Raw genomic sequence first — 27,857 nt, 5'->3', positions numbered from 1 at the left:
TACCTGGATGAGCACAGTCTCAACAATAGTCAAGCAGATCAACAGCATCCAGGACAAAGCAGCCCACTTGATTTGCACCCTATCCAGAACTTTAAACATCCACTCCACAACTTTTCTTCTATGCATACCATCTACCAAATGTCCTGGAGTTGCTTGCTTAGGCTACTGCAAAAGCACCTCACAAATGTGTGACCCTATCACAAAGGGCAGCAAATGTGAAATAACCAATGCTTGGAGGTTCCCTCTAAGTTGCACACCATCTTGACTTTAGAATATATTGCTGTTCCTTCATCATTGCTTTGTCTGAATCCTGGAACACTACTCAACAACACTCTGCGCCTTCTCCAGAAGGACTGCACCATTTCATCAATGGGGTTCACTCCCATTATCTTGGGCAATCAGGAAATGTGTAATAAGTGCTGACCCTCCCCATAACACCCATACCCAGTGAATAAATACATAAAATCAATAGGATATGTATTGATAGCATCAACAGTATTTTAACTAAGTTAATTTGCCTCCACAGATGCTCCTCAATCCAGTGAGTTCCTCCAGCAGTTTAGTATTTTTGCTCCACATTCCAGCATCTGTAGTCTCTTGTTTACCAATTATCTTACAATATCTCCCCTTACTTCGCCAATCAAAATATATGATTTCACACTTCCATGCGTTAAACTCTATTTGCCATGTATTTGCACTTTTCATTGGTTTGTTAATTCCAGAATCACCAGAATCCTTGCTGTTAACCATATTTTCCAGTTTCATATTAATGTGCCAAGTGTACTTAAGATTTAGTCATTAATATCTATCAAAAAGATCAACCCTGTTATGAACACTGATGCACACTACTTCATGAAGTTTGAAATGTAATGGCTCCAATTCTTCCTTCTTGACACTGTCCATTTATTACAATTTCTGTGTCACTAACTTTCCTTTTATCCTAAATTTGGGTATAGTTCTAGTGGCATACACAAACTGGCATGTTGAAACTGATGTGTCAAAGGTTTGTTCAAAATTGGATGTATCAATAGACAAAAATGACTTGTAGGGATACTGGCAGAGAAAGTTGATCATGCAAAAGAAAAAAAATTGATGAGAGCAACTGAATTTGAATGAGAGAGAGATATCTAGAAAGAATTGAGCACTGTTTGTCAGCATAGTGCATTTAAAATATGAAGTCAGGAGTGACAATCCTGTAAAGGTAACCTTCAACCTTTAGCCTCAACATTAAGGGACTAAAAACTTTTTTAACTCTGATAGGCTCTTAATAGTAGTGATCTCATCCCTGAGTTGGCAAGTTCCAGATTAGAGCAAGCATAAAAACATGAAGCAGGAGTAGGTAATTTGACCCCTTGTTCCTGTTCAGCCATTAAATATCAAGGCTGAGCTTTAACTTGAGCACCACTTTTCTGCATTGACCCCATATTCCTTTTAAATGTTGCAATTGTATCTGCTTCCACCACCTCCTTTAGTAGCTTGTTCTAACTATTCAGCATCCTCTGAGTGAAAAATTTACCTTTCAAATTTCTCCCCTCTCAAACTTGTGCTCTCTTGTTCTAGGCTCCCCTGCCCTGGGGAAAAAGACTCTAATTATCTATCTGTGTCCCTCATAATTTCATAAACGTCTATAAGGTCACCCCTCAGTGAGAATAAACCCAGCCTATCCAATCTCTCCTTACAACCACAGTGCTCCATTCCAGGCAACAGCCTGGTGAATCTCTTCTGCACCCTCTCCTTAGCCATCACATCCCTCCCGTAGTGTAGCAACCAGAACCGTACACAATACTCCAAAAGCGGTGCAACTGATGTTTTATATAGCTGCAATATGATGTCTCAACTCTTATACCCAATGCTTCATCCTATGAAGGCAAGCATGCCAAATGCCTCTGTCACTGCTCTATCTACCTGTGTCACTACTTTCAGAGCTATGGACTTGAACGCCAAGGTCTCTCACTACAATAACACTCATTAGGTCCCTGCCATTATTCTCTATGTCACTCCATAATCTGACTTCTATATTACTTTAACATCTATATATAATAGTGTTTTGAGTGAACTAAATGAGCATTCAATAGTCCGGAAAAATCTACCAACCCGACACTACTGAAGTATCCAGCGTGCAGGATGGTAGGGTTTAAACATCTAGGGACAAGCTGAAAGGCGATAAATAAATGCTGCACGTCCTCTCTCCGGTGGTCCCCTCAAGGCGGATTTGGCACTTCTGAAGGAGAAGGTTCAGCGCCTTTGGGGGCGGGAACGGGGACGCTCCGCCCTCCCGTCCCATCACTCGCTGTGCTCCAGCAGTCGAGCGGCAGCGTGGGTGGGTTGGCAATGGTTGGGAGGTAGCGCGGCGCGGGTCTCCATTTTTCCCATTGCCAGGGCGGGTGGGCGAGGCCTCGGGGAGGGCCAGGCCATGGCGGCCCTGGAGGTTCTGAAGCTGCGCGGCAGCGGGCGCTTGGCGCTCGGGCTGCTGATCAACCTGACGGCCTCCATCTGCATCGTCTTGGTCAACAAATGGATCTACGTGGAGTACGGCTTCCCCAACATGAGCCTGACCCTGGTGCACTTCGTCATGACCGGCCTGGGCCTGTGGCTCTGCCAGGCGCTCGGCGTCTTCTGCCCCAAGAGCCTGCGGCCCAGCCGGATCCTGCTGCTGGCGCTCAGCTTCTGCGGCTTTGTCGTCTTCACCAACCTGTCCCTGCAGAACAACACCATCGGCACCTACCAGCTGGCTAAGGCCATGACCACGCCGGTCATCATAGGCATCCAGACCTTCTACTACAGGAAGACCTTCTCCACCAGGATAAAACTAACATTGGTAAGAAAATCTGAAGGTAAACTGGAAAATGCCTTTGTAGGGCCAGAAATGGTCTCAATTATCATTTCACTACCTTATAAGAAAATGGGGTACAATTAGCAAATGTTTTCTTGTCACTCACCTGAAGTTTTGGCAAATGTTAACATTTTAAGTTTGCAAAGTTGATTCTTTGGACGGGCCCAGACTCGATGGTTACCATATCTGACAGATAAAACTATCTCTACTAATGTGGAAAACTACACTGGTTATAGAGATTGTAATGTTGGACAAACGGTAATAGTCTGGTGTTGAGTATTGTGTTTAGGTTTGACCCTAAATCCATGCAGTTTTTAAGTTTGGAATTGTTGCAGGGAATAACCCTTTACCATTTTGGTGAACTTCTTTCACAATTTTAAGGCCCTATTCTAGAAATTTGTGTAAAATTTGGATGGATAGCCAAACAACTGGCTAAAAGCCTCTGCAAGTGCTGTCATCTTCGCAGTTGAGTCCTTGAGCATATTTGAGGTTAATCGCTTCCTTTGAAAATCATTTTCCTCTTTCTCATCTTCAACCAATTTACTTGATATTTTCCCTAACATTAGCTGCACATACTGTATTTGTCAGCCAGTTTCTTAAGCTTCATTTAGTTTTCGTCAACCAGATCCTTAAGTTTTAAGGCTTTATCATTCATGATTTAGATTTTCTTATAAGGATTCGATACCTAAGTTTTTTTTTAAAGAAGTTTGCTAAAACGGATCCTCCCTCTTTTGTATGCCACAAGGCTATAATGCATTTTTTTTTAAAAACTGACAAATGAAACTTTGTGTATCGTATAACGTTTAAGCTAAACAGAACAGATGAATTAGCTAACCAATCAGTGTTTAGGAATGCCATGATTCACATTATAACACTCGTAATGGGTCAATTTTTGAGAATCTCTGAAAATGCTAAGAAGTATTTAATGTGTACAGGACATTCAGGCTTATGAAAGGAATGCAACTTTTCAAAGTCCCCTTGGGTCTGCCCAAGATGCTCTGAATGCAGTTGCCTAAACTAGATTATAAATTTTTTAAATACTAACATGATCTAGTGCTGCCAGACCAGACCTGATATTTCCAAGTTGCCTTTAAGTTTACTGCACATTGCATTTCTATTTGGAGTATAACGATAAATAATTGCTGATACTGTACTCCATTTTGACAAGTTTGTACTTGAGGAGAACCCCTTGATATTGCACTGTTTTAATTTGTACTAAAAACTAAATTAACTCCTAATCTTCCATTTAATTAATCTGGAAACTGGTGTTGTTAAAATAAAACAAAGTGCCAAAAATGCACCAAAATGACCATGTTAAATCACGTTTTACTTGCTATTCTCTGAATAATTTACTTGCTTATAATAAATAGGAAGGCTTTGTGTTCATGTTAGGTAAGACTGTGGATGCGTTTGATATGTTTTAATTAGCTCATCCAAACTATCTTAACTGCCCATGATAAAAATAGAACATGCAGGAGATACTCAACAAGTCAGGCAGCATCTGTGTAAAGATAAACAGCATTAAAAGATCAGGTCAATGACTTTTACATCAGAATAGTTTTTGCTTTTCTATCCTAATTGTCCAATTTGAAAGATAAGCCATTCAATAAACGGGACTAGAGTAACAAATTTGCATCTGCTTTCTAAAGTAATTGTAGTCCATTTGCTCTTTTAACTTCAGCTTTGTCCAATCTTTCACTGTGCAGGACAATTGTACAAGGGAGGGAGTGCAGCAAAGGTTCACAAGATTGATACCTGGGATGACTGGTTGTATGAGGAAATTTTAAGCATACTGGCCTATATTCACTAAAGTTGGAAGGATGGGGGTGATCTCATGAAACCTACAAAATTCTTCTGGGCCTTGACAAGGTAAATGTAAAGTTAATGTTTTCCCTGGTATCCAGAACTAGGGATTAGCTATTCAGACCAGAGTTGAGAAGAAATTTATTCAACCAGAGGGTAGTGAACACTTGAAATTCTTTAACTAAGAGGGCAATGGAGGCTCAGTTGCTGTGTATGTTCAGGAAGATATCAACAACCTTTTAGATAATTAAGGGATAATGCAGGAAACTAGAGCTGAGGTAAAATATCTGCTATTGTATAGGGAGCAGGGATAAGGGGGAAAATGGTCTACACCTATTTTTCAGGTTCTTGAGTTCAAGTATTAAAAAAAACAAGAGTTAGGTTTGCAGTAAATGGTTTAAAACAAAATCAATTAACAGATAAAATTTAGAAGTTCAGCAATAAACATTCTTGCTGATGATTATGAACAATAATCATCACCACTTTGGCATTTGCAAAATTTTATTTAAAGTCTTACAGTTTCTTTCTTCCACTTTAGGGTTTCGGCTGGAAATCCATTATGACACGTGGCAGCTTTTAGCTGTTGCAGCTCAGATTTTAATATATGGAATTGTGGAATGTATGGAATATTTAATATATGGAATATGTGGAATTTTTTAGAATAATTACTGGAACTTTAGTTAGGCTACAGTTGGAGTATTGTGTGCAGTTCTGCTGACCACACCACAGGAAGGGATGTGGAGTCTTTGGAGAGGGTGCAGGAGATGTTCACCAGGATGTTGCCTGGATTGGAGAGTATTAGCTATAAGGAGAAGTTGGACAAACTAGGATAATTTTCTTAGGAGCATTGGAGGTTCAGGGGGCGACCTGATAGTATATAAAATTATGAGAGGTATAGATGGGGTAGAGTCTTTTTCCCGGGGTAGAAATCTCAAATACTAAAGGACGTAACTTTAAGGTGAGAGGGGGATAGTTTAAAGGAGATGTGCCAGGTAAGTTTTTTTTACACAGAGAGTGGTAGGTGCCTGGAATGCACTGCCCAGGGAGGTGGTAGAGGTAGTTATGTTTAAGAGGCATTTAGACAGACACAAGAACAGGCAGGGAATAGAAGGATACAGACCATGTGCAGGCAGAAGGGATTAGTTAGACTGGCACCATGGTGGGCCAAAGGACCCATTCCTATCCTTTTCTATGAAATTAGTTATAGGAGACCTTTCCACTCTTCAAAACATCTTAAGGCATTTAATAGGAGGATTACAGTAAAACTTTAATGTCCAACTAGCAGATTTTCTGGATGTTGGATATTGCTCCCTATAATGCCACAGCGCACTTTTAACCTTTTTTTATATAAGATGTTACACAGTAGTATAATAAAAATTCATGTTGAAATGAAATGGCAAACCTGGCGAGTTTAAAGGGAGCGCTGGAAACAGCGTCCCCATGCATTTAAAGGGAGCATGGGAAACTGGGACCAGGAGGGCACAATGCTGAACCATGAGGATTTCTGAACAATTTGACGCTATCAGCATTTATGGTATCAAACAATATTCTTACTTGCCCGCAAAAAGAGCCAAGCTTTAAGGAGAGTTTAAAGAAGAAATGGAAGCATTGAAGTTTATGGAGTGAATTCCAGAAGTAAGGACCTTTGACAGCTTGGCTTCTAATCATGGAGTGATTAAAATTGAAGCCAGAATAGGGGGGCCCAGTTATCATCCTGTGTTACAAAAGCAAGATATTGTCTCAAATAAACAGAAAGTGGTAGTAATGCTCAGTATGTCAAGCAGCATATGTGAAGAAGGAAACAGTTACGATTTCAGATCGATGATCTTTCAACAGAAATAGGAAAAGTTGGAATTGAAACAAGTTTCAAGTTATGAGGGAACAAAAGGGAAGGTGTGTTATAGGGTGGAGATTGAATGGCACAAGTGGAAGTGGTGCTGGCTGAAAATGGTGAGAAGGAGAAGACAAATGAAATCTGAAGTACCAGGGGTGGGTGGGGGATGGAGAATGTGTGCTGACAATGTGAGCTACAAAACTGGATTGGGTGATATTCCAAAGTTGTTTAATTTGATGAAAATTGTTGCCTGTTGCTCTCATTTCTCCATTAAACTCTTAGTGTGACCTATCTTTAGCCTCCAACACTGTTTCAATTAAGTTCAATGTGCAAGGATTAATACGGAAGAGTGCCCACTGGTCAGCCTGGACAAGTTGGGCTGAATGGCCTGTTTCCATGCTGTTCAATTCTATGATTTTATGTAAGCTTGACAAAATACATTACAACCTTCAGAACTTAACATTGAATTCCACTCTCCACAGATGTTGCTTAACCTACTGATTTTTTTTTTACCATTGTTTTTGCCTTTTAGTTCAGATTTCCAGCAGCTACAGTTTGTTTTTCTACCTTGACTAACATAACTGTTATGCATATCATAGCACTGACTTTTCTAATGTGCAGTCATGAAAGGTTTAAAGTTATTAGAAGTGAATACAAATGTTCATGACTAAGAGTTTAACACATGGGAGGAGTAACAGTGAATGAAAAACTAGTACTGTGCTTTCGAGGCAATGTTTATTAAAAAAAAATCTGGTGCTTGAATCAACAATTTTAGATAGCTCATCTTTTTAGATGCATCCTCATCGGTAATATTACTGGAAGGATCCTTGAAATTGTTTTTTCACAATATTTCATAAAACAAATTAATGAATAGATTTGTACTTAAATAGAACATTTTTAAAATAAAAAATAAAGCTTTAAATATTCTGAAAAATATTGTCTTAAAATTAGTAATAATTGCAGCTTTTCCTCAGCATAAATTTTATCCATAAATATTTAGTCTATTATTTTTAGACCATCTCTGGAAAATGTCATAGTTCGTACTAGCTGTAAATCTGTAGATGCTAATCATGTCATTCCTGATCTAATCATCTCCTGTTTGTTTATTACAGATCCCTATTACGTTGGGTGTAGTTCTGAACTCTTACTTTGATGTGCAGTTTAATTTTCTAGGAATACTTTTTGCAACTCTTGGTGTTTTGGTTACTTCTCTATATCAAGTGGTTAGTAGTCTGATATTTTCTTTGTAGTTTTGTAATGAAATGCTCCTTGCTCACAATATGAATTTACAGATTCTAAAGAATTTAATGTTTTTGAGACAACAGCAGGATTTTCTTAAAAGTAATTTCAAAGTTAAAAGTAATTTCAAAGATAATGACCAGTTTATATTCCAAGTGCTTATTTAAAACATTTTTTTAATGAAATTTACTTGTGAATATTATTAAAAACATTTTGAGTGATTTGAACAATTTATCTTTATTTTTGGAACATTTCTCTTTTACAATTCCTTAATTTTTAAAAGATGGTTTTCTACATTATCAAGTGTCATTTGTGGCTCATTTAATAACAGTCTTGTTTCTAGAAGGCTGTGGGCTCCAGACCCCATGTCAGAGACTTGAGCACAAATACCTAGGCTATTACTCCAGTGGACTGAAAGAGTATAGCATTGTGTCAGGGCACCTTCTTTCAGATAAAATGTTAAACCATGGCCCTCTCTACACTTAAATGGAGATAAAAGGTCCCATGGCACTATTTCAAAGAAGAGCATGAGAGTTATCCCTGGCATACTGGTCAATATTTGTCCCTTGACTAATTTTATTTGGTCATTATCACTTTGCTGTTTGCAGGATTTTGTAGTACTGCATTTCATAATATGACTTTCTTTGCTGTTGATATATTTCCTATCTCTTACTTCTGATTGGTTCAACAATCAATGGAGGATGACTACTTGATATATTTTCAATGTTATAAATAGTTGTCACAAAGACTTAACTTTACAAGTTACATAAGGCTTCCCAAATCCTAGTAATTTAGTCTTTAAAGCTGAGGAACTGAATACTATTTGCTTTTTTTTTGGGGGGGGGAATTGTTTTTGAGTTTCAGAGACCATTGTTAGAATAGCAGCTGAGGAACTTTAGATCAAAATACCAAATGATACTGACATTTATAGAGTGTGTTTTGTCCTTGAGGCCTCTTAGTAGGTGCTCATTTTGCCCATGGAGATGAGAAACAACTCCACTGCCAAGAATATCAAATTGTTGGAAAAATCACATTATTATTTTTCTCTGTACTTGATAAACTAATGTGCCACGTACAACAGGAAAATCCACAATTTAATCCTTTTTAAGTGTTGAATTAACTGAGGCTAGACATGGGACGATTCAAGGTTTGTTATCCTGCTATAAATTCCTATCTTTCCTGAAAGCCTACCATAAGAATTACATGTCAGATTGGCACTGTAAGTATTTATTATGGTGTTACTGTTTTGGAACTAAATGCTTGGGGCTTTGTGCCAACAACTTTCTTTGAGATCACACAAATTTTTTTGATACTGCTGTGGAAATACTTAATGTTTGCAATATTAAGACAAACAAGACACACTAAAAGTGTATGGTGGCATATTATTTTCTTCCTACATGAAGTAAATTTAAAGTGGCTTCCTAACCTGCTGTTCCCATCAAGGAATGACATAGAGGTTCTGATTATCTATTAATTTAAATAGATGGGAAACTAAGGTATGTGAGATAGTGAATTCTCACCCTACACTTCTTACACATGGGATCTCTTGGTGTAGATTACTGGATCTGGGAATTTGCCAAATATCATTTTTCTAATTATTTATCAGACTCTGGTAAGCAACTTGAAAATGGTTATTTACTGATGTATAATATGAGTTCTTTTTTTACTTTTTAGTGGGTAGGAGCCAAACAACATGAACTACAGGTGAATTCTATGCAGCTCCTATACTACCAGGCTCCAATGTCCTCTGCCATTCTTATGTTTGTTGTTCCCTTTTTTGAACCAGTGATTGGAGAGGGAGGAATTTTTGGAAAATGGTCTGGTACAGCATTGGTAAGATTTCTTTAATATTTGGCATAATTATTCATGCAATTTTTATAAATTCTGGAGTACTGAAATTTAAGATTTCTTCAAGCACGGAAGACAAAAATACTGTAAAATTGTTAAATCTAATCAAAACTAAAGGGATGCCTCTATCCTATTTGAAGTAGTACAAAAATGATGTACAATTTTTTTAAATGACATTTTGTACACAGAACATAAAACATAGAAAAGTACAGCACAAGAACAGGCCCTTCGGCACATGATGTCATGCTGAACTAATTAAACCAGTAATTAAACGCCTAACTAAACTAATCCCTTCTGCCTACACGATGTCTGTATCCCTGCATTCTCTGCACATCCATGTGCCTATCTAAGAGCCTCTTGAACAGCTCTATTGTATTTGCCTCCCACCACCACCCCTGGCAGTGCATTCCAGGCACCCACTGCTCTCTGTGTTTTTAAAAAAAAACTTCTCCTGCACATCTCCTTTGAACTTGCCCCCTCTCACCTTAAATGAATGCCCTCTAGTATTAGATGTTTCGACCCCTGGGAAAAAGATACCAGCTGTCCATCTATGCCTCTCATAATCTTATAAACCTCAATCAGATCTCCCTGCAGCCTCTGCCGATCCAGAGAAAACAACCCATGTTTGTCCAACCTCTCCTTACAGCACATGCCCTCTAATCCAGGCAGTATCTTGGTAAACCTCTTCTGCACCCTCTCCAAAGCGTCCACATCCTTCTTATAATGGGGTGACCAGAATTGAATGCAATACTCCAAATGCAGCCTAACTAGAGTTTTATAAAGCTGCAACACAACTTCCCGACTCTTGAACTCAATGCCTTGACTATGCCTTCTTTATCACCCTGTCAACCTGTGCAGCCACTTTCAGGGAGCTATGGACTTAGACCTCAAGTTCCCTCTGTACATCAACACTGTTAAGGGTCTTGCCATTAACAGGGTACTGTCTCTTCACATTAGACCTCCCAAAGTACAACAGCTCACATTTGGCTGGATTAAACTCCATCTGCCATTTGTCAGCCCATATTAGCAACTGATCTATCTCTCACTGTATCCTTTGGCAGTCTTCTACACTATCCACACCACCACCAGTCTTACTAACCCACCCATCTACATTTTCATCCATGTCATTTATATCTATCACAAGCAGCAGAGGTCCCAGCATGGATCCCTGCGGAACACCAGTAGTCACGGATGACCAGCCAGAATAAGACCCATTGACCACTACACTCTGTCTTCTATGGGCAAGCCAATTCTGAATCCAAACGGACAATTCACCGTGGATCACATGCATCTTAATCTTCTGAATGAGCCTCCCATGAGGGACCTTCTCAAATGCCTTACTGAAATCCATGTAGACAACATCCACAGCTCCAACTTCAGCAATCCCCTTTGTCACGTCCTTGAAAAACTTAATCAAGTTAGTAAGACATGACTTGCCCTGCAGAAAACCATACTGACTGTCATGATTTTCCAAATGCTCATAAATCCTATCACTAAGAATCCTCTCCATTAGGTTCCCTACCACTCATGTGAGACCCACTGGTCTATAGTTTCCAGGATTATCCCTATTTTCCTTCGAATAACGGAACAACATTAGCTACTTGCCAATCTTCCAGAACCTCGCCATTGGCTAGAGAGGATACGAAGATCTTGGTCAAGACTCCAGAAATCTCATCTCTTGCCTCTCTCAACAACCTGGGGTATATACCATTCGGCCCTGGGGACTTTGATGTTCTTTCAGAGACCCAACACTACCTCCTCCTTTATCTCTATGCCCTAGCATCTTAGCATGCTTCACACTGATCTCCCTGTCCTCCACGTCCTTCACCTTGGTAAATACTGATGCAAAGTACTCATTTAGGACCTCTCCCACATCCTCTGCCTCCAAGCACATGTTCCCTCCTTTATCCTTGAGTGGTCCTACCCTTTCTCTTGCTTGTGATGTATGTATAGGAATGCCTTAGGATTCTCTTTAATCCTACTTGCCAAGGACTTTTCATGGTCCCTCTTGGCTCTCCTTATTCCCTTCTTGAGTTCTTTTCTAGCATCTTTATAATCTTTAAGGGCTCCGTTCAATTTTGGCTTCCTAAACTTTACATATGCTTCCTTTTCTTCATGACTAAATTCATCACCTCTCTCGACTTGCAAGGGTCCCTTACCTTGCCATCCTTGTCCTTCCTTCTTACTGGAACATATCTGTCCTGTACTCTGTGCAGTTGGTCTGCACATGTCACCCTCCACATGTCAAATGTGGACTTGCCCAAAGACAGCTGTTCCCAATTAACTCTCCCTAGGTCCTGCCTAATACACTTGTAATTTGCCCTGTTCCAATTTAATACACTCCTGCAAGGTCCATGTTTATCCTTACCTATAGCTATATGAAAACTTAAGGAGTTGTGGTCTGTCAGTCAACTGGTCGGGCTCATTTCCCAATACCAGGTCCAGTATGCCCTTCCTCTTGTTGAACTATCTACATACTGATTTAAGAAACCCTCCTGGATGCACCTAATAAATTCTGCCCTGTCTAAACCTCTTACACTAAGAAGGTCCCAGTCTATATTAGGGAAGTTGAAGTCACCCACAACAACGACCCTGTTGTTTTTATACCTTTCCCTAATCTGCCTGCACACCTGTTCCTCAATGTCCCAGCGGCTATTGGAGGTCTGTAGTATAATCCCATCAGAGTGATTACACCTTTCTTATTTTTGAGTTCTACCCATATAGACTCGGTGGATGAGCCCTCAATTATGTCACCTCTGAGTGCAGCTGTGATATTGTCCCTGATTAATAGTGCAACACCCCCCCCTTTATCACCTCCTCTATCTTCTCTAAAACATTGAAACCCTGGAACATTAAACATCCACATTAATTAAAGAGCTATTAATGCATGGGAAAACAATATTTTGGGGACCCACTGGACATAAGCTCATTCCTGTATTAGCTGCACAAGAGAAATAAAGCTCTATGTTCTTTGTCAAACCACACACTTCAAAAGGTCATCTTTGCTTCACTGATGTGACATTTTTAATTTCTCTTCTATTCTTTTGACTTTTCTAAATGAAACTGTCAATTTGGTTTTAAACAAACTGCCGTTGGGCACATCTTCCAATTCCTGGACTTTGCATCCTGCTTCCATTTTTATATAAGAACCACATGTAAGTGGAGAGGAAGTACTCATCCCATCAGTATGCCTGAACAATAACTTGAATGTTTGCAGGATGTGAAATAGCCAGATGAGTGCATATATTTTAAATATTGAGTAAAGTGAAAGTAATCTTGGCTTAAGGTGAAAAACTAGACCCAAGAGCTGAGCTTGATTTGATCCAGATCCAGAAGATGTCATCTCTCAGAGGAGGAGAATGCTACACTTTCAAAGTGCTGAGGAAGTCATGGGAACCTGGTATTGACAGCAAAGCCATTCCATCTGTAAAACCAGAAATAATGATTGTGATCTCTGGATGCAAATTCATTCTTGGCCCAAATCATTATAACAATTTACTGTACATGCAGAGAACATTACTTTTTTAAATTGTAAATGGGATGGGTTGCAGCTTAGCTGGCTGCCTTCAGCGACAAACAGTTCACCTTCCATTAAAAACTTGTGTTTAAAAAGTTTATACAAGAATACTTTTAGTTTAAAAAAAACTTAATAATGAATTTATTTGAAATATTGTTAGAATTGCATTTTCCCTCCACTACTTTATAATCTTAAAGCATGATAGATTAATGTAAACTTTTTCTTTGTAGATGATGGTACTGCTTTCTGGAATAATTGCCTTCCTGGTGAATTTGTCAATTTACTGGATCATTGGAAATACCTCACCTGTTACGTATCCTTCTGCCCTTGGCATTGTTGTCAAGTCAAAGTCATTCACTATGTTGCCGAAACTGCAAATTTTGCTTTTTTTTATTTTTTCACATGAATTATTCCCATTTAGTTAAAATTTGGGTAGGTGCAAGTGTGGAAACATTCTCCAAGTATCCACATAGATTTTCTTTCTCCCTACAACTTTTAGATTTGGGTGATCTGCATTGGGTTTTTATTAATTCCATGTTTTTAACCTGGTCTATAAATTCATATATTTCCCTCTGAGTCAGATGTACCTAGCCTTCAGTAAGTGTGGAATGATTGAGTATGCAATATAAGGAATCAATCAAAGATGTGCATTCTAAAGTTGTGGCCACAATATGTAAATATTCCAGCACACTGCACTGCTTATGTTCACTGCATTTATGAAAACTTTTACAACTGTGCCACTTTTTAAACTTGTCTGAATAACTACACAATATGATTATCCAAAATCTTCATTTTTGAATTTTTTTAAGGAAACTTAACACTCAAATAAATTAGATTGTTAAGCAGCTAAGTTTAAGGAATAATAGAAAATTATTAATTTGAATAAAAGTATTGTTCTTTGGGATCAGAAAGCAATGAAATCTGTACCTAATGAAAGGATGTTCTTTGCCAAAAGAAGGAAAAGGGTTTAGATGTGATTATATTGAAGATTAATGGGAGCAAATCTTTTAGCCCCTCAGATGTTAGGTTACATTTCAAAGGTAGAAAAATTGATTTTTCTGTGCCTTAGCTAAATCAATGGTGAACTATTTTTGAAATTATCTGCAATTTTGAAGTAACATTGATGTATCAAGAAGAGACAGAAGAAGACAAGTTTAGTTCTGTAGCTTTGGATTCTTGAATTTATAAAGACATAATTGCAAAACTGAACTTCCCATTTTGGAAAAAAGTTTAAAGGGAATATTATTCCAGTCTTTTAAAATGGTAGAAAATATGGATGAGATCTATGTTAATTGGCTAGTTAAATAAAATGAAAACTCCTAACTTCTGTATAAGGTTGCCAAAATATGAATGTGATGAATTTTCACAGCCAAATGAGCAAACACACTAAGTTTTCAGCTGTGGAAAGTAACTTGTGCAATGGTGTAAATAAGGAAGATACTTATTTCAACTTTTTCAAACACTAGAGAGGTATTTTATATTATGTTAAGTACTTAGATAAAATCTGTAATGATGGAGAACTTTCTGTTACTCTGGTACCTGTTTTCCATATTCAATAGGATAAAGTGTTACACAGCATTGTTTTGTTCCTTGACTTAAATCCCAGATATAATATGTTTGGACATTTCAAGTTCTGTATCACCCTTCTTGGAGGATACATTTTGTTTAAAGATCCTCTTTCAATTAATCAATGTTTGGGAATTTTGTGTACATTATGTGGCATTTTATGTTACACACATTTCAAACTTGGTGAACAAGAAGAAGAAAAGAGCAAATTGGCACAAAGGCCATAAGAAACCTCTTCTAACACATATAATATTTTTAATGTGCTGCTAATTAGCTCTTGATCTTAGATATTTCATAAGTATTACATCACTGATAAAGTGGAAGACTAGCAATTAAATACTACAATTTTAATCACAGGAAGGAGTTTGCATTTCATTAAAATTTCAGTTTTCATGTGCCATCATTGTATTTAAGCATTGCCTATTTTTAAGAATGATCTTTACTGATAGCCTGAATAAACTGGACCCGATGCAGGACGTCTTTAGAATTATAGAAATTCATGGGACAATGGGCCATTTGGCCCACCGTGCCCATTGCCAAACAAAGTTAGAGCTATTTAGTTTATTCCCAATTCCCAACTCTTTCTGCAGCCTTGTAGAATATATCTCTTTGAGTGCTCAAACAGGTACTTTTCAAATGTGATGAGGGTTTCTGCCTCCCTTTCAGGTACAGAGTTCCAGACTTCATTATTTTCCTCACTTCCCCCTTCTAATCCTGCCAATTTACTAAATCTGTGTCCTCTAGCTACCAGTTTCTTTGTCAAGGGAAATTGGTCCTTCCTCTTCACCTTGTCCAGGCCTCTCTAAATTTAATCAGCTCAATTAAATTAACCTCCCCATCTCCTTTGTTCCAAATAAAACAACCTAATCAGTCTCTCAACCATAATTTTCCAGCCCTGGCAACACTCTCAAATCTCTAGGCCTGCTAGGGCTAGCAAATGTTTGCTCTGGTTGGGTGACTCGAACTTTACATGGTACTCTGGCTGTTTTATGCAGTTCTACAGAACAGTCTATTTGGAAGTATGTTACTCATGCCTTTAGTGGACTAACCTTGCATCTATAAAGTTCCTGAATGAATTTCTTTAAAAATCAAATGTTGTTTAATCATGTATTTTCTGATAATGGATACTTTCAATTTATGATTTAATATTTTCAGACATCTGAAACGTATTTTGAATGTCTAAAGTGCTGCGCATTTTATCAATGAGGATTGACAACAGATAAATAATCTGGTTTTATTGGTCTTAGTAACTGAGTGTAATAATTAAATGAGTTGGCATCAGTGTTGTGATTTGTGGGCAAAGTTTGCAAGTTCCCTCTACATGAAACATCTTTAATACAGAATTTACAAAAGGGGAGGAAAGTAATTCATATCCATATTGGAATAGGTGGCCAGCCAATAAGTACAAATTAGAAAATATAGAATCACTGTGGCTTTTTGGGGTGACATATACTGTGCATCCTTTTAAGTTACATGCATCAGTCTGACAGCAACAGGCAATTAACACTTGGAATCTATTCAGAATTGATTACAATTATGCAATAATAGAAAGTACAATTTATAAAAAAATTCTTCTAATCTAGCCCACTATAATTTTAACTGGAAATGATTTGGAAGGGAGGTAGTTTTGACCTCTCTAAAAATAATTGATTGCAATTGGCATTAGAAAAAATATCAGCTATTGAGCCAAGCTATAACAGAAGGCTACTTAGTAATATTTGGGATTGCTTGGCTTGGTTACACCAGCTGGTTCCTGGAACATTGCAAGTTAAAAATAAAACTTTTGGAACAGTTTTTAAACAAAGCTTTACATTATTATAATTCATTGGCCAAAAATCCAAGAGTGTACCATTCTGTTTACTTGGTTTACACTGTCCATTCATTAGCCTCTGTGGAAAAATATTGAATTTTATGCAAGTATCTGTAACAGTAATCTGCTGTTGACAAGAAATCTACTAGCCAGTAAATATCTTCTACTGTTTTTTTTAAAAAATCTACTAAGTTGGTTAAACACAAAACAGCAGAGAACATTGCATATAAATTTGCTTTCCATGTGATACAAGTGCTTTTGATATTTCAGACTCATTAAAAAAATCTAATTTAATCACTATCATCAGTCCGTCATTTTCCATATACACTATTAGTTCTTTAATGACCAAACTGAATTTTATTTTGCTACCTTTTACAACTTTAATAATAAAACTGTTTAAAAACATTTTCTAAATGTTTTTCTCAGTGCTGTGTATTGCTAAAGTGATAAACCCAAGGGAACAAATGCATTTTTGTTTAAAAGTAAAGATATTGTGTGAAACTTGACTGTTTGCATACTTTAACTGTAATACAGATTAAAGAAAGTGTAGGCTTTAAGCCTGTGATGTTTACAATGTTACAATGTCTATAAAATATTATATTCATATAAAGTGACTTGTGCTTTTCTTGAGTTATAACTCAATTCTATCCAACTCGAGGATTTTTGTTTTTTAAAAAAACTCAGGTTTAAGTCTTACACTTATATCTAGATTGGTATAACTATTTGCATAAAAAAGAAAGCCAAAATACTCTTGCAATAACTGGTAAATTGGGTGTGTGGTTCTGATAAAACTTGAGACATGAACATTGTTTCTGTCTCCACAGAAGTTGCCTGACCTGCCATGTATTTTCAGCATTTTGTTTTTATTTCACAATTTTACAATTTCTTTATGTATTGAGGGATCATACAGTCAACTAAACTGAGTTAGCTTTTAAAGCAAAGTAATTGTTTTTAAATGTAACAGGAAGCAGCTCCTATTGATTGGCATTTGGCATTTCTTGTTAGCACTTTATTAAATGAACATTGGAAACAAGCTTGAAGCAGACATTTTGTACATAAATTCTGCTCCTGTGGTAACATTACTGGATTTTCAAACTTTGTGACAGATTACAGGAATTTAATTCAATCAGTCTACTTTGGTGTTTAATATAAAGCAGAAAATGCTGTAAATAGCAGGTCAGACAAATGCATTTCAGGTTGATGTACATCAGGTAATTAACATGAAAAGTTAATCGTGGCTCTCCATAATTTGTGCTGTTGTAATAGAAAAAAAACTCACATTTTCCAAGAGGTATCTAGTGCATTTTCATTGTATAGTCATATAGTTAATTGCACACAACTACATATAACACAGAAGCAGGCCCTTGGGTTGTCTAAGTCAGTGCCACTTGCCAAGCCCTGATTTTGCTACTTGCCTACACATGTGGGCCAATTCACAGTGGCCAATTATCCTATCAACCTGCATGGCTTTGGTCTGTGGGAGGAAACCTATACAAACATGAAACACCACCAGAGGTCAGAATGGAACCTGGGTTGCTGGAGCTGCGAGGCAGAAGCTCTACTGCCCTTATTGCTGAGGATATATTTTGATTCACCAATATATTCCAAATTTTATGCATTAACTGTAGACTGTGAACGGCAGAAAAGTAAGTTAACAGCTTGATGCTGTTCCTATACTCCCATCACAGTTCTTCATGCAGTTGAGATACAGAATGAATTGGAGATGCAAGAGACTATAGATGCTGGAATCTGGAGCAACACAAAAAAATGCACGGTACGGTAGTGCAGCAGTTAGTGTAACGCTTTACAGTGCCAGCGACCCGGGTTCAATTCCTGCAGCTGTCTGTAAGGAGTTTGTACGTTCTCCCCGTGCCTGCGTGGGTTTCCTCCGGGTGCTCCGGTTTCCTCCCACGTTCCAAAGACATACAGGTTAGGAAGTTGTGGGCATGCTATGTTGGCGCTGGAAGCATGGCGACACTTGCGGGCTGCCCCCCAGAACTACGCAAAAAATGTATTTCTCTGTGTGTTTCGATGTACATGTGACTAATAAAGATCTTATATAAAATGCTGGAGGAACTCAGCAAGTCAGGCAGCATTTATGGAGGGAAATAAGTAGTCAACATTTTGGGTCGAGACCTCTCATTAGGTCTTGAAAAAGGTGTTACATGAATAGGCTATCCAGTAAAGATAGGTCTGTTTGCCTTTCATTACATACATCGGATTAAGTTTCAGATAATTGGAGATGCAAGTTCACACTTGGAAGTTACGTGTTGTAATGAGGATGAGAAAAATGTTTTGGGATCATGACTAACTTCATAGCAGAACAAGACTGTGCTGATTCCCCCTCTTCTAATAATCATGAAGAAATTTGCCCTCGGGGGGGGGGGGGGAAGCAAGAATTTTTACTACAGGTTTTCAACTAGGAGGCTATTCAATGGGGGTCATAGCTGAGGAGACCAAAACAGTTCTACTTTATCGTCCAGTTAAGTACTGAGCAAATTTATGCTGAAGTAGTTTAATGCGTACGAATAGTTACTGTATGAGCAGTCCTTTGTTCACAACATGGTGTTAAAGACCATAACAAAATAATCAGATGAGTAAATCTCTGCACCATCTGGAGAGCATATTTTGAACGATTACCACACGTGATGGGATTAATTTTACAAAGCTGATTAGGGAGAATGGAAGCTGTCTTTGATGAAGCAGAGACAGAGTAATCTACCGCACCTATCAGTATGGTAGGAGAAAATTATTAATAAATCTTACAGCACTAAACAGCTGCTTGTGCAATTAACTTCATCCAGAAGTCAGTAACTATATAAATGTAAATAATGCATTTTGCTATATTTTTTGAACTATGCATCTGCTATTTGAAATCTTTGTGCTATTAACTACCCATGAAACCTGGCTTGTCATTTCGATTGTGATCCATAACATTTCTATTTAAACTCCTTACCTCAGCCACTGTTAATGTCTGAAACTGAAAGTTAACTTTTCAAGTCAATACCCATGTTTCTCTCTCTGCAGCTGCTGCCTGACCTGGTGAGTACTTCCAGCATTTTCTGTTTATATTTCGGATTTCTGGCATTGGCAATGTGTTGCTGCATGAAGACAAATCGTTGTCGTTCGGTACAGTACACACCAGAAAATGATGCGGTGGAAAAATACGAATGGTGGCATATGACATCATGGAAATCAACACTGCCATTCCATGCGCTCTTTTGTTGTGCTGTGCCTGGTTTTAATAAATGCCAATTTGATCTCCGCACCTGGCTACATCAGCCTAGCCCCTCCCCCGTCCCGCCGGAGCCCTAATCCCCCATCTGTAAATCATCTGCCATTGCTTCCTTGGTTTCATGCAAAAAGACGAACATTTCGGAGGGGAGATGAATCAGTTCATCATGCAAAATAAATTATGATATAATGAGTCCAATAATTAATTATAACGTATAAAGGAAAGCTGCTTTCCAAATGTTTATGTTTGACTCTCCATATTTAAATATACTTGTATTTCGACATGTTTTTAGCTAATGCAGAATCTTACCATTGATAATGACTTTCCAATCTCGCCCTAATAGGCGGCTATACTACACTAAGAAACTTGCTCTGCCTCCCAGTTCCCTCCACTAAGAAACTTGCTCTGCCTCCCAGTTCCCTCCACTTCCTTTCGTGCACTACAATGAACGCTCCCTCAGCCGTCTAAATGACGTGCATCCTGAACGTACCTCCTCATTCTGTCGAGCAGTGCAGCTCAGATGATGTGGAGCGGAATACAAGCAGCGGAGCTGGTGTCACGCAACAGCTCCCGGGAAGCCGAAGAAGATCGAGAGAGAGAGAGAGAGAGGAGGGAGAGAATCAGTGCAGAGGCTCCCTAGCGAGGGATGGAACGATCCCTGGTGTAGAGGCTGCGCTAGCTAGGGGCAGATAGAACGATTCCCCGGAGCGAAGCCCGCCAGATCCCCAGCACTGGAATTCGCCAGCTTGAGGCAGCACAGGCACCCCCTGCCCGCAGGAACACAATCCCCGGAGCCGCCCCCCCCCCCCCCACGAATCGGCATCCTCTGCAACGACATGTCCCATCAGACCGGCATTCCAGGTACTGTCACAAACAAAATCCTCGCTGGTTCGAGTAGCTTCAAACTTAAAACCCACGGGGTTTAGAAACCAGGCGAGTAAAGTGGAACTTGTTACTTTTCACATGTCTGGCCACAATGTTGCGGGAAAAAAATGTTAGTCTGATCCTTTTTAAGCACCTAATCCTAAATGGCTTTCAAATAACATTTGGATGACTATCCGCAGAGGACGTGAGGTGTTCAAACAGAAGTGCTTTGCATTGTGAAAATTTTCTTTCAAAAAAAAACTATATTATAAAGTCATGTCAATTCATAGACCAAGCATTGGTGCCTTAGAATGGGCAATATATTTAGGAAAGATTTTCTAATTCCAATGTATGATAGGTTGATGTTGACAAATAATGACATTTTTGTTGGTTTTGTTTTACAATAGTAAACTGGACAAATCGGCTTTACGGTATGTTCGAGTAATTGCCAGCAAAACTCAGTAACCTTAAATTTAATGACTTATGATTTTCAATTTTGCATTTATCCTTGGGACTGGAGCTCGCGAGCAAGAGACATTACAACCATTCCTACCATAGGAAAACAACCCCGGGAATCTTCCAGCAGAATGTTAAAACTGCTAATGCAGTTGAAATCCTGAAGAAGTTAAGAAATGGGAAAGGGCAAATCTTGAACGAACAAAAGCTGGAAAAAAATACTAAAATATAAGAGACTGTTTTGGGAGTTTAGGTAGATCAGCAAGGCTAAAACATGAGATTGTCAGGTGAATTAATAAGATTTGGGAGGCGATTACTTCTGGAGACTTTGGACAGGATGGCAAGGCTGAAGAAGGAATAGTTTGTATCAAAAGGGCGTTGAGTGTGATTATTTTTGAGAAGGGCACTGGGGAAAGGGGGAGTGATGGTGGAAACTTTGAAAGGAAGTGAATAACATCTGAAGATTATATGAGCTATCACGGGGCTAGAAAGGAATGTTAATTTAGCAGTTTAGTAAAACTGGATTCATGGGAGCAAGATGGAAGGCACCTGGATGGGAACATGAGTGTTTGGAGTTGATTTGTGGGGGAAGTTTAGCCCAGGGAAAGAGGGGTATATATCAGAGAACACAAAATAAATTATTTTAAATGTGAAGAACTACTGCATATTACTTCAACCTTGTTCTTCTAAATACAACTGTAATATGTATTACCATGTAGCAGACTGAGCTATCCAAATGTTATTCGGGCCAGAGAAGTTCTCTGGAATAACTGTAACTTGACGTTTTAGCAAATATGGATCCATTTAATGAAGCTGGAGGAGTCTCACAAGTGATCAATAGATATGGGTAAATTGTAAGTGTTCTGCCCATGAGTTTCTAAAAGGAGGTTTTGTTGCTGTTTCAAGGCCTTGTATAGTGGACCTTTGACTCAGTTCTACAGCTTCAAGAAGAAACTGATGGATTTATTCATGCAGGAATGTTTTAAATATTTGATTTTTTGAGTATGTTTCAAACATTAAGAATATTCATCTTCATTGGGCATCTACCTGACAAAACAGAAAATTGCACAGGTGTGTCCCATCCATATAATGCAGACCAATCCAAAAATGCCATCCCATTGACCTACTCGACCATGAGGAAAGAGATGTAAGATGTCATCAATGGTGCTATTAAGTAGTGCCTAATCTTCAATAATCTGTTCAGCAGTGCTCTTGGTTCTTCTGGAACTTTGCAACTTCATTTCTCATTGTGGCAGAAAAAAAACTGTAGGTGCTAGAAATCTCAAGTTTAAAAAAAAGTGCTGGCGATACTCAGAAGGTCAGGCATATTCTGTGGAGAGAGTAACAAAGTTGATGTTTCAGGTTGATGATCTTGCATTGATTACAGAAGCTGTCTGACCTGCTGAGTATTTCCACTGTTTTCTGTTTGTACCTCATCGTGACGTTGGTCCAAATATGCCCAAAAAAGCTAAATTCCAGTGGTGAGTTGAGAGTGATGGTCTTTGATATCCAGGCAACAAATATGTAATTGTGGCACTAAAGACCTCAAGTCAAAGCAAATAACTTTGCATTTGCTAGTGTTAAACCTAACACAAATGGCAAAAGTTTGGGCTATTGAAGTCCAATCGTTTCACCCCCTGGGACATCTGCCCTCTTCCTTTCCAGTCCTGATGAAGGGTCTCAGCCCGAAAAGTTGACTGTTTATTTCCCACCATGGATGCTGCCTGACCTGCTGAGTTCCTCCAGCACTTTTTGTGTATTGCTCCAGATTCCAGCATCTGCAGAATTTCTTGTGTCTCCTCATTGCAAGATTTGTTCAGAACAACATCCTAGGCTCAACAATCTTTCTGTGCATCACATATGACCTTCCCTTCATCTTTAGTCAGAAGTGGAAATGATCAGCGTTTAGTTCTACTTGCATCTCCTTAGATAATGAAGCAGTCCAACTTGCACAAAAACATGAAAAATAAGAAAATAAACTGTAGAAGCTGGAAACAGACTTCCAGCATGCAGCAAGACATAGATAACATGCAAGCTTATGCTGTGGCAGTTGACGTTCAAATCACAAATGTGCCAAGCAATGACTGTCCCTGAGGAGAGAGAAACCAACCCCTTCACTTTGATATTCAGCAGCATTATGATTATCAAGCTATTGACTAACGTCCTGTTGGTTATTATTGACCAGAGACTTAAACGTGCCCACCACACAAACACTGGTGCTACAAATGTGGGTCAAAGACAGGGTATTCAGCAGTGAGTGACCACCACCTGTCCCTTGAGTCTTTTTACCACATACACGCCATAAGGTAGGTGTGCAGTGGAATACTCTCGACTCCACACACAGTCCAGCACCATCCGGGATACAGCTCTCATAAAATCAACTCCCCCTTTGCCAACTTAAAGTTCACTTCCATAGCTATTGGCATCGGGTATACTCTCAACAAGGTGTACTGCAGCAATTCACCAAAGCTATTCTGGTAGTACTTCAAACGCATGTGACCTTTATGATTTAGAACATGGGAAGTAGATGCATGCGAGTACCACTACTTCCAAAATCTCCTTCCAGTTACTTGCCATTCTTATTTGGGGGCATTTGACCATTCCATCATCAGTGCTGGAGTTAAATCCTGGAGCTTCCTAAAGAATAATACTATTGTGGTATCATTATTTCACAGAGTCCAATGGTTTTAAGTTAATGACTCTCCACCACTTTCCCCTGGGTGATTAGGAATGGGCTATAAATGCTGACCTTGGCAGTGATGCCTTTATCTCAGTATTGAGTAAAAATAGATTGCTTAAGGACCATGAACCACTGGCTTTGGTTCATTAATATTTCACTATTATTAAAATGTTTGGTTCTTAAAGTATAATCACTTATTGGAGCCAAATTGTAAATTGGCACGGTCTCTGGTTCTCTGCAGGTGAAAGTCAGGGAGACCCAATGATATTTTCAGAATATTTTATGGTTTTAAAGAATGGAGCTTGGTGGTTCTGCTTACAATTATTTAATGTTATTTTTGGTTCTTGGTTGTGTCTCTGTCTTTGTATTGAGGTCATGAGCATATATTCTGAGTTGACACTTAACATTTTATGCAAATGAAAACACCTTTAACTAAAGTGGGATGGAGATGAGAGCTCCCACAACCTGGCTAACATTTCTCCCATGGCTTGTACTGTAGAAAAGTAGATAAACTAGCTATTTTTTCATTGATTATTTAATTGAGTTATGTATTTTCCTGCAGCATAATATTTACTGGATTTCAAATGATCTATTAGTTGTAACAGAGCTGCAATTGTCCTTGGGATATGATTCAGTTGTAATTTTAAACACAAGTTCTGCATCTTCCATGGAGGGTTAATATTCTGGCTACAGACCCAGCATCAGAGCTCCTCCCGAAACTCGTCTAAATTGCAGACTTGTCTGTTCTCTCCACAGATGGCATATAATCTGCAGTGTTTCCAGCATTCTTTGTTTGGAGTTTCTAGCTAATGCAGTATTTCCTTTTTTTGTCTGTCTCCCCCCCAGCCTTGAGGGCTACAGTTAGGAGTTGTTTTATCAGAATTGTTTACATTGCTGTAAGGTCCTAGCTACAACTGAATAAAACTGGTGATGGTTGGTTTGCAATTTGTTGATCTGATATTTTATTTATTATGTGCAGTATCAGTAATAGATAAAAATATAATTATATCAAATATTGCTATTTCAGTTGAATTTGAATCTAGTAGTTGTTGGTGTCAATTCTATTTCCAGATTTTAGTAAAAAAAATCTTATCCTTTTTACTCCACTGGTTTTATTTTCCTCCTTTTGGAGACATTTGGGTCTTGCAGTAGTATACCACAACTATTCATATGTGAAACTTGACAGATTCACAAAAGGCTATTTTATTGTAGACAGTATCACAGTCTGAGCCCTTCCTCTCCATTTGTATATTTGGGGTACTTAGATTGACCTTGCTCTGCACACACTGGAAGCTCTTGTGTGTGTTGTTCCCAGAATCAGGGTACAGCAAATGATGAATGTGATCTGGTATTGGTTTATTATTGTCACTTGTACCGAGGTACAGTGAAAAACTTGTCTTGCACACTGATTGTACAGGTCAATTCATTACACAGTGCAGTTACATTGAGTTAGTACAGAGTGCATTGAGGTAGTACAGGTAAAAACAATAACAGTACAGAGTAAAGTGTCACAGCTACAGAGAAAGTGCAGTGCAATAAGGTGCAAGGTCACAACAAGGTAGATCGTGAGGTCAGAGTCCATCTCATTGTATAAAGGAACTGTTCAATAGTCTTATCACAGTGCGGTAGAAGATGGTGGTATGTCCCCTCAGGCTCCTGTATCTTCTACCCGATGGAAGAAGAGAGAATGATGCGGGTGGGTGGGGTCTTTGATTATGCTGGCTGCTTCACCAAGACAACGAGAGTCCAAGGAGGGGAGGCTGGTGCCTGTGATGTGCTGGGCTATGTCCACAACTCTCTGCAGTTTCTTGCGGTCTTGGGCAGGGCAGTTGCCGTACCAAGCCGTGATACATCCAGATAGGATGCTTTCTATGGTGTATCGGTAAAAGTTGGTGAGAGTCAAAGGGGACAAACCAAATTTCTTTAGCCTCCTGAGGAAGTAGAGGCACTGGTGAGCTTTCTTGGCTGTGGCTTCTACGTGATTTGACCAGGACAGGCTGTTGGTGATGTTCACTCCCAGGAACTTGAAGCTCTCAACCCTCTCGACCTCAGCACCATTGATGTAGACAGGTGCATGTACACTGCCCCCTTTCCTGAAGTCAATAACCAGCTCTTTTGTTTTGTTGACATTGAGGGAAAGGTTGTTGTCATGACACCATTCCACTAAGCTCTATCTCCTTCCTGTACTCTGACTCATCACTGTTTGAGATAGTCCTACAACGGTGGTATCATCTGCAAACTTGTAGATGGAGTTAGAGCAGAATCTGGCCACACACAGTCATGAGGGTATAGGGAGTAGAGTAGAGGGCTGAGGACGCAGCCTTGTGGTGCACCAGTGTTGAGAATAATCGTGCCTGAGGTATTGCTGCCTATCCTCACTGATTGCGGTCTGTTGGTGAGAAAGTCAAGGATCCAGTTACAGAGGGAGGTGTTGAGTCCCCAGTCTTTGAGTTTGGTGACGGGCTTGCTTGGGATTATTGTATTGAAGGCAGAGCTGTAGTCAGTAAACAATAGTCTAACGTATGTGTCTTTACTGTCCAGATGCTCCAGAGCTGAGTGTAGGGCCAGGGAGATGGCGTCTGCTGTAGACCTGTTTTGCCGATAGGTGAATTGCAGTGGGTCAAGATTGTCTGGGAGGGTGTAGTTGATGCGTGCCATGACCAACCTCTCAAAGCACTTCATGATGATGGATGTCAGAGCCACTGGTCGGTAGTCATTGAGGCATGTTACCTTATGAATTGCTACTAATTATCATGATTAATTAGGGGAAAAAAACATTAACATAGTTTAAAAGGTGACCATAGAGTATAAGGTGTCCTCATAACAAGAATCATTATACCTTTTCAGTCTGCTCAGGGCTGTCTTGGCCATGTTGTGGGTGGATTGTACTATCTGTGATGTTCATACAGCACCTGCACTGGGTAATACAGGAACATTGTTGCTATTCCTGACTGGGTGCACTTCTATTTTCAATTAGTATTTTCCATTGAAGCCTTTCAATGGCTCTATTGAAGCCATTTCCTCTAACATGCGTTGATGACCAAATTAATTTGAATCAGCCAGGAGTGTTCCATGTTGAGGGGGTTATAGAATTAATGCCAGATCAGACCTTATTTTACCCTCCCTAGGTAAATGTATAGTAGAAATATGTCATATAACTTGCCTGATCTAAATGTATTCTCCTGCTCACATCTTGAAACCTTTATAATTGCTAACCATGACCTGGACTGTTTCGTCAATGGTTTGTGAATGTGAATTTAATTTTCCATCAGCTCCTGTGATAAGTATCATCTTTTTTTCTTTCAGAACTCCCGTTTTAATGCTTCCTGTGGTTATCTTAAACTGTGTCTCTTTGTTACAGCCTCTCAACCAGTGAGGGAGATCTGTTACATTTTCTATGTCTATCCCACCGTCTTCACTAGGAAAGAATTCCTGTCCTTGGGTTATTGTTGGTTGACAGGCATTGTTTATGGTTATGCCCTTCAGTCACTTCATATCTTTCCATTGCATTTTTTGATTCTAACTGTGGTTAGCTAATTTTAAACCACAGGTAATTTCTAATTCCCAGGGCTTTAGGTCTATCATTCTAATTAATCTCCTAGGAATGACACAAAACTGTTTATATTGTTCCTAGAAAGCCTCCTGTTGCTACTTGGCACTGTGATGAATTCTGCTGTTTGAAGAAGCACTTTGAATACAATGGGACCTGAGTGCACTCTCACACTTCGGGATTTTTCCCAATAGAATTTTGTGGGTGTTGGTTGCGGTTTCTCTAAGCAAAAGGTGATCTCCTGTTTTTTTTTAAAAAAGTGGTTCTTTGAAACTTCAAGCACAAGCTTGACTTTTATCTCCAAATGTGGTGATTTTCTTGCTGTCTGATCATCACAAAGAACAAGAGAAATTTATTGGGCTGCATTTTGGAGTTTTCCCAATGGTTCTAAATGGTCACTGGAAAGGTTCTTTACCATTTGTTGCTGATCTTGTGTTCCAAATTCAACAAGCAGAGCCTATACACATTTAGTAAGCCCAGTACCTTCCAAGAGATTTGTATCTCAGAACAAGAGCTTATTGGAAATGGTGAGACTGAAATTTCACCATGGATTCTTCAAAATAATCTTAAAATCACATTTTCAAACAAGAAGTCCTTGTGGGTCATGACCTTAATATGACTG

At 38.9% G+C, this 27,857-nt stretch overlaps 2 protein-coding genes across 4 annotated transcripts in view; both read left to right on the top strand.

Annotated features, from left to right (window-relative positions):
* Positions 1 to 2,197: 2,197 nt before the first annotated feature.
* slc35e3 (solute carrier family 35 member E3) lies at positions 2,198 to 17,057 on the top strand. Of its 2 annotated transcripts, XM_052030228.1 has the most exons (5): positions 2,201 to 2,818; positions 7,583 to 7,693; positions 9,384 to 9,542; positions 13,305 to 13,387; positions 14,681 to 17,057. In XM_052030228.1, exons 1-5 carry the CDS (start codon positions 2,414 to 2,416, stop codon positions 14,865 to 14,867), a joined length of 945 nt encoding a protein of 314 aa, XP_051886188.1. In that variant the 5' UTR covers positions 2,201 to 2,413; the 3' UTR covers positions 14,868 to 17,057. The 2 variants fall into 2 exon arrangements, with proteins under 2 accessions (XP_051886189.1, XP_051886188.1); XM_052030229.1 differs by lacking the exon at positions 7,583 to 7,693 and having other exon boundaries at positions 2,198 to 2,818; positions 14,681 to 17,056.
* A 965-nt stretch (positions 17,058 to 18,022) lies between these two features.
* The window catches only part of twf1b (twinfilin actin-binding protein 1b), a 29,704-nt gene continuing 19,869 nt past the window's right edge, over positions 18,023 to 27,857 (top strand). The window contains exon 1 of one of the 2 annotated variants that reach the window (XM_052030212.1): positions 18,023 to 18,224. In XM_052030212.1, coding sequence (XP_051886172.1) covers positions 18,218 to 18,224 — 7 coding nt within the window. In that variant the 5' untranslated portion in view covers positions 18,023 to 18,217. Of the gene's footprint in view, positions 18,225 to 20,206; positions 20,547 to 27,857 lie in introns of those variants that run through there. The other variant, XM_052030211.1, reaches the window with a different exon arrangement.

The sequence above is a fragment of the Pristis pectinata genome, chromosome 15, assembly GCF_009764475.1.
Source record: "Pristis pectinata isolate sPriPec2 chromosome 15, sPriPec2.1.pri, whole genome shotgun sequence".
NCBI lineage: Eukaryota > Metazoa > Chordata > Chondrichthyes > Rhinopristiformes > Pristidae > Pristis > Pristis pectinata.
The sequence above is the reverse complement of the archived record's forward strand: the minus strand, read 5'-3'. Positions and strand labels throughout refer to the sequence as shown.

Excerpts from the sequence above, each read along its gene's own strand:
- slc35e3 (XM_052030228.1), top strand. The coding sequence starts at position 2,414 with ATGGCGGCCCTGGAGGTTCTGAAGCTGCGCGGCAGCGGGCGCTTGGCG. Across the intron at positions 7,694-9,383 it reads TTACTTCTCTATATCAAGTG|TGGGTAGGAGCCAAACAACA; the intron begins GTTAGTAGTCTG and ends TTTACTTTTTAG. Across the intron at positions 13,388-14,680 it reads GGAAATACCTCACCTGTTAC|ATATAATATGTTTGGACATT; the intron begins GTATCCTTCTGC and ends CTTAAATCCCAG.